This window comes from Crocodylus siamensis, chromosome 3 (assembly GCF_052110815.1).
Source record: "Crocodylus siamensis isolate JL-2025a chromosome 3, ASM5211081v1, whole genome shotgun sequence".
NCBI lineage: Eukaryota > Metazoa > Chordata > Crocodylia > Crocodylidae > Crocodylus > Crocodylus siamensis.
In genome coordinates this window covers 65,610,741-65,624,761 of record NC_143397.1, presented here as the reverse complement: position 1 = coordinate 65,624,761, position 14,021 = coordinate 65,610,741, and the positions used below count along the sequence as shown (strand labels likewise).

General features: G+C 39.4%; 1 protein-coding gene across 2 annotated transcripts in view; it reads right to left on the bottom strand.

Annotated features, from left to right (window-relative positions):
• The window catches only part of HSD17B4 (hydroxysteroid 17-beta dehydrogenase 4), a 116,164-nt gene that overhangs the window by 12,637 nt on the left and 89,506 nt on the right, over positions 1 to 14,021 (bottom strand). For both annotated transcript variants that reach the window (XM_090038439.1, XM_090038440.1), the window contains exon 22: positions 11,704 to 11,842. In XM_090038439.1, the coding sequence (XP_089894565.1) occupies positions 11,704 to 11,842 (139 nt within the window). The remainder of the gene's footprint in view (positions 1 to 11,703; positions 11,843 to 14,021) is intronic.

Here is a 14,021-nt window from a genome sequence, read left to right as displayed (position 1 = left end):
ACAACCCTATCAAAGCTATTCTGTGTGTATATCAGTCAAGGAGCTCTCTCCTAGCACCAATGGTGACATCCCAGCTAAAATTTAAAGTTTTGTTTAAAAAAAATGCACTGAGGCTAAAATACTATATTATCCAAACATTTTAAATTAACTGACTTAGTTTTCTGAAACAATTCTGCCACTGCTAGTTAAATACAGTTTTACTGCAGGTCCTGAAGATTTTGAAAAAAAATCTGCTCATCAATAGCACAGAACGTCTTCAGCATTGTTCTCTTACAACCGCTCCATTTTTGTGAGGAATGTAAGAGAGTAAAAGTGGTTTCTAACACAGATTAAAAAAAATCTCTTCAGAAACATGGGAGAAAGCCAACAGATGTGCACAAGTGCTTCTGGGTATAATTCTGGGGATCCATATCTACAAGCTAATAAAGCTGAATAGTAATTCCTGTTCTCTTTAGACATAGCAGTTGCAACAAAATGGAATGACTTTTATGAAGGTAAATATTTTATAAGCATTAAAATCAAAGTCAGAGTTTTTTTTATTTTTTAAAAAACATTTAAAGAAACAGTTATGCAGAGAGGAAGCTTAACTTGCCCTGATGCATTAGCAATTTTGTTCCAACAAAGAAATAAATCCAGTACTTCTTGGCTTACACGTTTTACATTTCATCCAGTTATAAGGGAAATATTTCCTTTACCCAAATTTTCAAAATATCCACATGCACTAGCATTATTTTAAAAAAAATAAAAGTAACCTCTGCATTATGAGTTGAACACAACAGTATAAAAAAAAGCATTAAGGGAAACCAAGATGTTAGCTTAACTTTTCTGCTAGATTTGATATTTTTCCCCTTTTACTCATCCTGAATGCATGTTAAAGTACATAATCATTTCAGCTACCCTACTTCCAGTATGATACAGAACAGTTGCTCATGGTCATAGCTCAATACCATTGAGCTCAAGACTACAACCTGTTTCTTCATATCCCTCATAGAAACTATCCTTTTTCTCCCAATAGTATGGAATCAGGTCTCCATTAAAAAACCCACAATTATTTAATAACATTATAAACAAATTAAGATCATTTAGATAATTTAGTAACCACTAATTAAGAGAATGACAACTTTTTAGTTTTCATTCTTTTTTTTAACTACAGAATAATAAAGCAATGCTTCCATTGCAAAGAAATCTGAGAGACTACAACAACAGATCAAATGGTTGTAACATTGTGGAGTCATACCTAACAGTGCTATCACTGCAGGGCATGCTTCAACACCCTTGAAAGGATCTCAAAGTACCCAAGGCTGTTATGTCACCCCAACTGAGAATCACTGTTCTAGAGTGAGCTTCTTAACTTATAGATACAGGTTAGCACTACTTCAGTGAACGAGCAACACAGACAGCCAAAAAAACAGTATTGCAAGAGAATAGGAATTTATTTATTTATTAAAACTGATAATTATTCCTAGGGAAATGGACGTTTTCCTATGCAGCAATACAACTAAGCTTCCCTGATCTAAAATGATTTAAAAATTATTAGAGAGAAGACAGTGGTAAACTGGTTAAATAAAACTTAGACCCCACAGTAACCCAAAGCAGCCCATTAGGGTTCTGCATCTGAATCAGAACTGTAAAATGCTTATGTAAATTAAATAAACTCTCCTTATCACTTTTGCACAGATGTTTTCATACTTGGAACTAGAGTTATTTGTTCTCACTTAAGTCTGGCTGGAGCTTTAATGAGGTTTCTCACCTGCACTGAAAAAGTTTAAACATCATATTCTTAAAGGAGCTTTGAGGGTATTTTTCTCTGAAGTCTGAAAATGGGAAAGGCCTCCTAAGATAAGAAGTAAAAAAGATACTTGTTCATGCATAGTGCAAGCAGGAATGAATTTAAAGACATTTGGGGCTTCCTCTAACTACACTCATTTTAGAAGGCCAGAACTAGTAGTACTTAGATTCTTTTCCTTTTCCTCCAGGAATGGGAACAGGGGCAGTAGGAGGAGTTCCTCTTTACACCACTGCTTGAGAAAATAAAGGTGCTCCAGAAGCAGGTGTTCAAAAGAGGTAAGGGAGGCACAACATTTCCTTCAACTGCAAGAGTCCTGGAGATGGGTTAAGAACACTTTTACCTTTTCTCACACCAGAAGCCTATTTGATGAGTGTTGATTGTTCTCCCCATAGGTACAGGTTTAGAGACCAATACAATACAAAAAGCATTTAACCTCTTTGACAGCTATTATTTTAGGCCATCAGCAAACTCTGGAGCACTGACACTTAGTCCACATTTTCAATGTTTCATTTGCAACCACGAAAGCAAAAAAATATATAAATCTTAGTAAACGAAGTTCAGAGCCTGATATAATCACATGACTCCAAAAGCTGGAATCCCATGACTATACTTTATTTTGCACTGAGATGGGGTTGTAAGGTAACTTGTGTTGAATGTATAAGATTTTCTGAACTAAAAGAAGGAATCATCAGGATCAAGTTATCCCCCTCGCCCAAATCTTTTTTCCTCCTGTGTTCTCATGGGCAAAAATGAGGCACGGGTGGTCAGGGTTCAGCACAGGAATCACAAATAGGGTTGACAAAAGTAAAAAACTGGTATGGAAAATCAGGAGCTAGGGACTCAGAACAAGCAGGAACCAGACAATGAATGGAGAGTTAGGGAGGTAGACTGGGAACTAAGAACTGGACTAGGTACAAGGTAAAAAGAACAAAGGACACCAGCGCTCCCTCTACACGTTACACTTAAGGCATGATTAACCTGGTAATCATGCATTGAGTTGTGACCCAGCTACACGTTCAACCAATGCATGGCATAAGCTACAAAAGTTATTCCAGAAAAAAAATGCGTAATAACTTTGTAGCTTGTTCTAATCACGCTAGTAAAAATGTGTGGCCACATGCTCCCCTGAGACTGGGAGTCCCATCATCTGAATCAGTCTCACTCAGGCAATCTGGGCCAGCTGTAGGCTTGTCAGTCTTCCCTGGCTCTTTAAGACTACTTTAAAAGCTTCCTACAAAAAAAATGGGTACCACAGATGTGTCTGCATGCCAAGGCTGAGACATACACACAAAATTATTATGTACTGTATTTGTCCTTGCTTAAAAGGGAAAGATGCGCTGATCTGGGAAGATTGTTGTCATCTACTGTAGATCAGTTGTAAATTGCTTCCTAAAGCTGTAACTTTTTCTTAATCTGGCTGTTACACCTTTCAATCTGCCCCACTTCCGCCTCCAGGCCATTCAAAATGCTGTAGTAAATGTCATCTACTTTGTCCCCTCTTTCACTTATGTATCACTGTGCCTCAAACTTTTTCAATTAATTCCCTTAATTTCCTCAATTAAAAAAAAAAAAAAATCTTCTCTTCTTTGCCTTCTAAGCTCTCTAGCCTATTTCTCTGTTCCTTCATTCACTCTTCCTGTTTAATTCCAACTAATGGTAAATGGTACTATTAACTACATCTTCAGTGCCCTGCTTTCCCACTGTAGCTATGCTTGGGTTTTTCATTAACCTGCATCCTTCTTGAAGTCCCTCCTTAAAATACACTTTTCTCCAAGAAACCAATAATAGATTTGAGGCATGCACGTACATACACGCACACACAAAGATGTAGAAAAACTTCATCCTTAAAACTTGCAGCTATTAATAGCAAAGTGGACTGGACTTTCATTGTTACGCTTCAGTCTACTGGTGATATTAATTATGGTTCACTGGGAAAAAGAATGAATTTCATGCTTGGTTTCAAAGGAAATAGCTGTTATTGTTTCCAGATATATTTAAAAACTCAAAATAGAAAAAGCAAGATTTAAAACCGGATTTGGTTAAAAAGGGTGTTGATGTTACTATATAGGACTCTAATATAAAACAGAAAGATTCAATGGAGATGCATACATGCTGACAGATTTTGACAAGTTCTTTTTAACTATTATACAAAATTAGGGTGGAAGGGACCTCGGTAGATCATCTAGTCCAACCCCCTGCTCAAAGCAGGACCATCCCCAATTAAATCATCCCAACAAACACTTTGTCTACCCAGCTCTTCAAAATCTCCAAGGATAGAAATTCCACAACCTCTCTGGGTGACCTCTTACAGTGCTCAGATAAAGAACAGAATAATTGCAACATACAAGAATGTTTTACTCTAGTTTAAATGTTTCTGTATTTATGGAAAGTTTTTCTTTACCTTCAAATAATTAGTTAAACTACTGACTGAATAAATACGGCTTTTCTTATTTTGTTCCCCACCCCCTGTGAACAATTCTAATGTCTTCCCCCAACTGCTGTTGTGAATTACTCATATGACTAATCTTGTCTTATTTTAGACAGTTCCATCCATGTGGGAATACTTAATGTTTATGCACATGTATTTTAATATAACCTTATTTTTTAATAGGAAAAAAAAAACATGGGATGAAAGCAGGACCAACTATTCCATACAGCTTTGATTTTATTATACATATTGAATTAAAATCAAAAGTAAAAGGTTAATGTTAGTTATATTGACCAGTATTTCTAGAGTCCCCATTGTCTGCATTAAAACAAACCAAAAAACCAAAAAAAATCAATTCCAGCCCATATGTTCCATCCACTTAAGAAAAAATGGTACCCAAGCAAAAATGTTGACTAAAATTAAAAACCACTGAAAAATCTTTAGGATGCTTGAAGGCTCAGGAAAAATATAACTATTCATTGTATTAAAATATCAGATTAGTGCTTGAAGTGATGGTTTTTTTTCATTTTTCCCTCTAATATGAAGCTCAAGGATATTAGCTAGAGATGCAGGAGCTATAGTCATCAAACAGGACAATGAGAGGTGGGGCCCAGATTGTAGTGCTGTTAACTGCTGCAGACTGTACAACAGCACAAAAGCTCTGCAGAAGTGACAAGTTAAAAGATTAAGAGATAAGGCAGCACAGCTGGATAACTAGCTTCATACTAGGAAGAGTTCTACCAATAAAGGCCTGGAAGACAATATGATTGGTGACTTGGCAAGAGAAGCCTAAAAGGAGATGCATAGATATTAAATCAGGAGCAAAATACCTTCACTGTTAGCAAAGTTTATGAAAAAAGTGGCAGCATGTGTCCATGAAAATATGCTAAGAGTTTGAGAAAGCATGTGTGCTTAACCCTGAGAATCAAACTCCAAAGTTAAAATTTAGTTTTTTGACACTCCCATCCCTTGAAGATTCTAGGTAGCACAGGTACAATAGCCTTTTATTTTTTATAACAGAAGAAAGAAGGGGTCACTTTATTAAAAAAAAAAAATCATTTTGGCACCTTATTGTCAGAAAATGTCAGAATTGAGACTACCTAAGCAATTACAAATTTGGTCCCTTGCATTATAATGTTTGAGTTTATCATCATGAGGACTGTCAGATGAGAGCTAAGTTCATTTCCTTTAACTGCCAGGTCAGTGCTTTAATCACAAAAAAAAAGCCTTAACCTAATCATAACCCTACCCTTCTTCCCCTGGAAACCAACCTCCGATTCCTTCTGTAACCATGCGAATGGATTAGCATCCTGCAGAACGAGCATCTGACCACGTGTTTGATAATATCTACCATAACGCACATGTACAATCAAGCAGAATTAAATCTCCCTGGGATTATAGAGGGTTTTGAGTTCTTAACTTTGCCATCTTAATCCTCTTAATTTTTTTAAACATTATATAATATTAAAATAAACTGGCCATGGAAAAGCCATGATACAGAAATATAACTGCATGGGACATGAGTGTGATAGTACTTCTGAATCTTCAGGTGCTGGTATACATGCTGGCAATTGAGTTAAAGTAACAATTTGTGGCTGATGGGCTACTATCCAGCATGAGACACTGCAGAGAAAGGTAACATTCTGCCATCAGCAATTCACACATGTGTGTGCAAGACAGCATTGAAATCATCTGGAACCAACATTACTGGGCTCTGTTGCTGGCATAGGAAGGATCTGAGGTTTAATGATTAACTATGCCATAACCATGAGCCTAGATCTCAAGCATTCATTTTGAAAAGGCAATGTGGCTGTAGACAAGCTTTGGGAGCATCATATCAGAGACCAGAATTATAGTCTTACCAAAAATAATTTTGTTCTCAGTTACCACATTTTGGGGAAATGCTGCCTCAGCCTCCAGAAACAGCATTTAACAGAATTAATAAAGCTGGTAGTGGAAGGACCCAGACTGGCATTAGTGGTCTCAAGGCTGCTAATATAGCATTTTCACCCTTAGAAATAAAAGGGCCCAGGAACTGCTGCTCCTGCACTGCCTATGCCTCCCCAGAATTCAAAACCCAAGGTTCCACAAGCATCATCAGTACACTCATTAAAAACTCAGAAAGTAGCAAGGCTTAGTCACTCAGACGAAGTTAGGTGGATTTTCATGCAGATCACAAAAGCCATGTTTCTATCTTCAAGATATCCTCTTTATCAAAATTCAAGTTTCTACTGGAATCCATGGGAGCATGAAGTAGTTTAAAAAAATAGATGGGTATGGTTTAACATTTAGCAAAACTACTTATTGGCCACATTGACACATGCAGTTAATGCGACTGAATATGTCCCAGCTCAATTTGAGCTGGACTAAACTAATCCCAATGTCACTATCTACACGTGAGTGGAAGTACAGTAATTTACTGTGCTGCTAGATACTACTTGTCTACAATGGGACTAACCAGCAGTGCAGTAAATTTGTCTACTGAACCCTAATTGCCATGCACATGTAAACGGTGAAACTTTAATGTGCAGCAAATTAGCCTGCTATGCTGCAAAGCGTCTTATGTAGACGCACTATTTTCTCAGAAACAGCTGAGTTGGTATTGCTCACCCTACTAAAAAAAACCAACAGTGCAAGGCACTGATCATGCAGAAAAAAAAAAAAAAAATCAGTTCAAAGGGATCAACAGGATCATAGGAAAGTAGGGCTAGAAGGGACCTCATGAGGTCATGTAGTCCAGTCCAAAGAGTACGTGTATTTTTTAGGCATGTGGTAAAATACTAAGACAATAAAAACGATGGTGGTGATGGAAAGTGATGACCAGTCAATTCTAGGTGGTGCGCGTCACCCTCATTCTGCCTAAAACACACTGGTGTTTTTAGAATCATAGTTACAATAAATGTAGACATTGTAGACACAAAAAATTCCTCGTAAAATTTCCAACACCCCCCCCCACACCCCCCCCCCAAAAAGACATTATTTTCTCTTTGGGCAGAAACATTTAAGTTATCCTGCTCAGCTAGAAGAAACCCCTGCAAATAAAAGGCCAGGAACCATCCTCTTTCCATCCCCTAAGGATGGAGCAGAAGGAGAGGACACTAGCCAGCACAGTTTTATTGAATTAAGGAGGAAAGCTCAGAATAATTCTTAGTTCAATCAAAAGTAGTGCCCCACTCTCTAGCTATCCTCATCATGGTGTTACACACTAGCACTTCATACACATCAGTCAGGGTGATTCATTCACCTGTCACAGCAACCCAGGATGGATTGGAAACCTCTCGGCAAAATAAAGTCTCTAGGTTTACCACTATAATCTGTAAAATGGCATGTGTTTGAGACGGAGTGGTGGTCAAAAAGCCACCAGTCACAACAACTCATAGCAAAGAGATTCAGAAATTAAATAAGGATTATAATAAATTAATGACACTGTGGCTAGGCACAGACATTCAAAAAGCTCAAGGCAGAATTGATCCAAGTTATGCAGTTTTCTGTAAGTGGTATAGTTTAGGTTGGTAGAAAACAGAACGCACATTCACCCTTTGGTGAGGGGAGTAAAGTCTTAGACCAGGTTCTGCCATTTTTAAACCAGTCTGTGTGCGCCAAACTTCTGTTCTGTTATGGGTACAGACCCAGTTTGTGCATCAAACTTCCTTTCTCTTATGTGAACAGACTGGTTTCCGATCCCTTATACTGGTAAAAGTATAATAATGTCTGTACCTGGCCTGAATGAAGTGGTGAATCATTGTTAGTAGGAATAACAGGGCAGAGATCTCACCTTTTTCCAGAAGGAATAGCTTTCCATTCTTATTATGCTAACTACAAAGATTAGCATTCTCACACTCACCTGTATTTATTCAGTCACATGTCTTTTTATACTCCTAGCGTGCTTCATAAAAAGAATAACTTTACAGACAACAAATTTATTGCAGCCACAGGCCTTCTAACAGAGGTGTGACAGAGGCTTCCACATGAAGTGTTTTGTTGCTTAACCGTGGCATTCCTGATGTGCATCTTCAACAAAAGCAAGACTGTAATACAGCTGTGATTGCTTTTATTAATTTTATTAATTTTAATCTTTTATTGCTATTCTGAACATGCACGTCATTGAACCAGTATGAATGCAAAAACAGGAAAGTTCTGGGGATGGAAAAGGTGACAAAACAGTCTTTAGGCAGTGCTCGAAGCAGAGGCTTGTAAGATCTGCCCTCATCATATTTTGATTTCAATAAAGATTCTTTGCCTCTTGCTGTACTTAATCTGGTTTGTCATGTTAATGCATTCCTCAGCATTATGTTATCAGCATTATTTTTCTGCAAATAACCTGTTACTCCAGAAAGACAAAATATAGCTATGAAAATTAGTGCAAGCTCAGTGGGAACATCCACACATGCCTTCATCTGCACATTTGTTACTTTAGCAAGTACTAAATGACTGCGCAGTAACCGCTGGTACTGCGCAGTTCCAGCGCCAACACAGGTTGTTTCTGACCCTACCGCACAGTAGCTCATTACTACTGCGCAGCAGCAGTGGCATCACGGTTCATGCCTGCTGACGCTATGGTCGCCGTATCAATCAGCTAAATTACCACAGCTTGTCGCTATGGCAACATAGCGTCTCATTTAGATGTACCCAGTGTTTAGCACACTGAACCACTAATCAGCAGCCTTGCCAGTTTGAATCTCAAATGTGCACAATTAGGGAGAGAAGGGAAATAATAAAGAGGTACTATATCTCTATCCCTGAAAATCAAAGAAAAATAGCAGTTTCTTAAATAACCTGGAAAACTTGCAGTTTTGCAAAAAGCCACCTAAAATTACTGTCAAGTGAAAGTGGTGGTATGTGTGACAGAAGTGCAGACCAGGGACCAAACCTAATTCATGCAGATCCACTAGCCTTTCCCCAACTTTAACAGGCATGGTACAATAAGACTACAGCATACCAATTTCATACCTTGAGACAAGTGGCTAGGCCAATTAAAACAAACTGTTACGACCTGGCAACTGTATCTCCCTATAAAAAAAATAATGTGAGAGCAGCTATAATTCAACTCATTTTATACAAGTGTCATGTGGCTTAACCTCCTGGCGTGGATTTTTCTGGGACCATTCTTTCATTCTTTAGGCAGACCATTCAGGATACAGCAGCAAATCGAATCGGCAATTCCTAGAGTATTTAAGAATCATTGATTTGCACACACAGAAACATATGCACTTGAAAACAGACTATAAGGAGAAAGACTTGCCTCTGATGAAAACCAAAAAGTGTTTTAGGATAAAATTTAGAAAATTACTGATTTTCCTTATCCTTATTCTATTGTCTGACTTAATAGCATAGCCTCAAGATATCTAAGTGATATCCTGTTGCCATTAATATTTGGTATTTTGTTCTACAAGCCAATCATTTTTTTTTTAATGGTAATAGCCAAGCTTCTGACAAATCTTGAACAGTAAAAGACTCTGGGGTATAACTCCACTGCAGTCACAGAAGAAACAGCAGTCTAGCACAGAGCTTGATTTAGGGCAGTAGTTCTCAACCTCTTTAGACTTCAGGCACCCCTCCACAAGCAGCACCCCCTTTTTAGAAACTGATTTATTATCTCTGCACAGGGGCCCTGAGCAGTCAAATGGGGCAAGAGTGTATCCCACAGTACCCTTAAAAGAATCTCACTTCTCCCCAGTTGAGAATCAGTGGTTTAGGGCAGTGGAGGCCAACATTTTTGAAAGGTATGCCACAAAGTAATCCCACACGCTCTGAGTGCCACTCCAATCCCCTTCCCTGCTCAACCGGCTCCTCTGCTTTTTGCTCTGCTGCTTTGCTTTCTGGTTCCTGCCCTACCTGTCTCTGCATCACCTCCCCAGCATGCTGCATGTCACACAGAGAAGTTGCCTGTGCCATTTGTGGTACATGTGCTGCAGGCTAGCTACCCCTGATTTAAAGTACAGCTTATGAACAACTTGCTAGGAAATAAGCTAGAGTGTAAGCCCATATTGTATCAGCTACTTGGTGGTAAACTGTACATATGCACAGTGCATAATGAAAGGTGAGATGGTTTACTTCCTGCCATAGGGTTGGTGAGGATGGGAAGCAAACTACTACTTACCCACTGACTACAGCAGGGATCAGCAACCCCTGGCACACATGCCAGAGCATGGCATGCAAGGCCGTTTTCCACAGCATGCCACAGCCACCTGAGGCTGGCCATGGAGCCAAGGCTGCTCATAGCATGCAGCTGGAAGGCTGCAAGCCCTACTGCAAGCAGCCTGGGCTCCATGTCAGGCAGTAGCTGCCCAGAGGCTGGGCCAGCTGCAGCCAGGAGGCTGCAAACAGCTGCACTGGGCTCTGCAGCCCTAGCACTGGCTCTGCAGCAGTAGCTGCAGACATGCCTCTACATGCACAGCCCCAGGCCCCTTCTTGGCTATTCACCTGGACACATGTGCACATCTACCACCACCACAGAGCTCGTGCTGGGACGGCAGAGCCCAGTGCAGCTATCTATGGCCTCTTGGCTGCCTGCCACAGCTGTAAACAGCTGCATTGGGCTCCACAATCCTGGCACCGGCTCCGTGGCAGCAGTGGTGGCTGCATGCACACTTCACAGCACACAGGAGCCCCAGCCACTCCCTCACCATCCGCCTGCTGTACAGTTACCACCAGCAATGAAGATCAGGCCCTCGCAGCTCCCCTACCTCTAGCATGTCAAATCGAGGCATGGGTAGAGGTTGGGGTGTTTTTGGTACTCTGGCCAAAAACGTTGCTGACGCCTGGACTACAGGGTAAAAAAGTGAACAAAGACAACAATCACAGAATTACAAACTTGCTATACCTTTACACTCCGTCTTACTTTAAGTTCACACCTAGGTTACCTTGTTTGGGTAGCCATGTTTTTTGATAGTTAGCTCAAACTATCTTCGACTGTGACAGTCTAATCATGATGGCACAGGACTGTAAGATTAAATTTATCCTGCTTCTTGGTTTGATTAGCCCACATGGAACTCCATGATAATATATATATAGGATTAGGCTAGAGAGCTAAAAGTACTTTCTAGCTAGTTAAAGCTAGCTTGGGTGTCCCTACACTAATTCAGTGACCACAACTTTGAAATATTTTTAGCTAAAGCAAAACATTCTATAAAAAAAAAAAAAAATGAACAAAAATATTTTTGTTCATATTGTCAACAAAATTTAGAAAACTTTCCGCTACATACACCTAAAGAGGGAAGTTATATAACTCAGTTTTAGTAACTACTAAGTTTTTTTTTGAAGACTTAGTTGTTACTGTTATGGAACGTTATCTCATACATTTGCAAAAAGCATCACTTGTGCAATAAGCATTCCAGATTTTTCAAGCCCTAGCAAGCACTTCTTTTGGCTACCTTGTGTGCTTACCTTTGAAGTATCAGAGTTTAATTAGAGTGAATATAAGTAATCTCACTTCATTAAAAAATGCATTAGGGCTTTATATAAATTAATTAAGCCTATGACTTACTCCACTGCACTGCAGTCTTTCCACCTTTAGTGATGTCCCACTGAAATACAGCATTTACTTTCTTTACCAGCTGATTTCCAACCTCTTTGATGCGACGTCTAATTTCTTCAAACACAAGGTCACTCTGCAACTCTGCAGCCTATTAAAAACATACAGAATTTTTTAAAAAGAAAGTTCTGGTAAAAAAAACTAGCAAGTATGATTACTGTTAAAGAACTAAATCCAGAGAAGTCTCTTCTACATGAAATTTCTTCCTCCAAAAATAAGCAATTCCAGCATATAAGCACAGGACTGTTTACTTTACTTGATCATGTTTTGTGGAATCATTTCTGAGAACCATTTTATAAATTACCTTCACAATCCTTGTAATTTAAGATACATCTTCCCCTTGGGATTATTTCAAGACATTATCTCAATGTTACTGATAGTGGTTATCCCAAAATGAGTTGTGTAAGTTAGGTATGGGATACTGAGTCCTCTGTCAACAAGCCACCTTCAGTTTGTAAACAGTGATTGATAAGTTTTCTGTATATTCATTTTTGGCACAAAGTTACAGATACAGTATATAGTTTTGAATTGTGCTGGATCAAGTATATTTTATACTAGCTGTTAAAATTTTGCATAGACTGACTCTTTCGTAAGCCTTTGGGTTCTATTTTTAAATATCAAATTTATAATGAATATGCTGTTAACACTAGGGCAAGCTTTTTAAAGTGTAACATTTTTATTAGATAGAAGCGAGAATGAGTTTTTACTCACCCTACTATAATTAGGTGCAACAGCACACAGGATTTTCTGCACCGTGTTACTTATGCTACGTGCAATTAAGAATACCCAAACACCATCCATTCTGATGCATTATATCCAATGCTTTATATTTTTTTTAAATGTTTATATTTAAAGCTACAACTTTCCCTGGAAGGGGTCTGCCTTGAACTGACACAGCTAAAAACATTCCAGCACAAATGCTCAAATCATTTCTTACAACAAGACAAGAGAAAAAGTTACATATTAGTGCCCATGTTAGAAAATTATTCTGTTTAACTGAGAAGCTTCAATGTCTGTGCTTTGGAACAGGCACTGGACATTTGGTCATGGGTCTGCTAGTAAGAAGGATGAGTTTTGCCCTCCTTATGAAAAATCTGTCCAAATTTAACCAAGTTACAAGCCTTTCAAAAATCATAGTTCACACGTGTCATTTCAAAGACTTGCTAGAGTTTGGTATTTAAATTCTCTGAAGATTCCACTTGTGCTGAAGAGCAGGGAATAACCCAGACTTTCTCTACAAGTGCCATAGGCCATCTTAATTTTGGTATCTCCTTATGTTTGAATGCCTGATGTTTCAATCAATGACCGTTTCATTTAGATTTTCACATGCCATATAGAATATGTTACACAGGAACATTAGCAATACTTTACATAAAACAAAGCACAATATGCTTAATTTGGCTAATGTTTTAATACATTTTTGTTGCAGATTAAAATCAAGGAGTAGAATACCACATTTTTAAGAGGCAGCTGTAAAAAAAAGAAGCAATCCTGATGCTTAAAGGCAGACAATTAATAAAGCACATCTTTTTTACTGCAAACGTACATTCACCACAGGTGTTTTGATTCCAAATTTGGAGCTGACAGATCTTACAGTTTAATTTGTATTCTAAGGGGGGAAAAAAAACCCAAAACCAGAAACAAACCATGGTAGCAATGAATACAAATCTGGGTTAATCTGAAAACAGAGTCTAAAGAATACCACTTTGGAATAGGCCTGTCTGTGACTGGCTTACCATCATGTATCAACTAAACCTAAAAACAAGAACTTTCAGACTCTACAACAGGGGTAGGCAACTTTTTTTTGCCCAGAGTGCTGAAAAACACCACAATGCCTACCTTGGAAGGTGCCAGAGTAGCAGAAAAACAAAACGACAAGGGTCCTGCTTGTGCCCCTTGCCCCCAACCCAAAGCCCCTGCCCCCCAGCCCTGCTGCCCTGTGCCCCCCACCCAGAGCCTCTGCCCCCAGCCCTGCTGCCCCAAACCCCCCAGCCTGGGCTCTGTGGCTGTCAGCAGCTACCCTGGCTCTGGGTAGCTGCTGGAGCCCGGGCTGCTCCCACAGCAGGGCTTGCAGCATCCCAGCTGCTTGCAGGAAACAGCCTGGGGTCCCAGCTGGCAGCAGCTACCCAGAGCCAGGGCCAGCTGCTGCCAGGAGGCTGCAAACAGCTGCACTGGGCTCCAGAGCCCTGGCATCAGCTCTGTACTGGCGCATGCATGCATGCCTCAGAACAGGCAGTGGGGAAGGGGCCTGAGGCAGCACAACCCTGGTC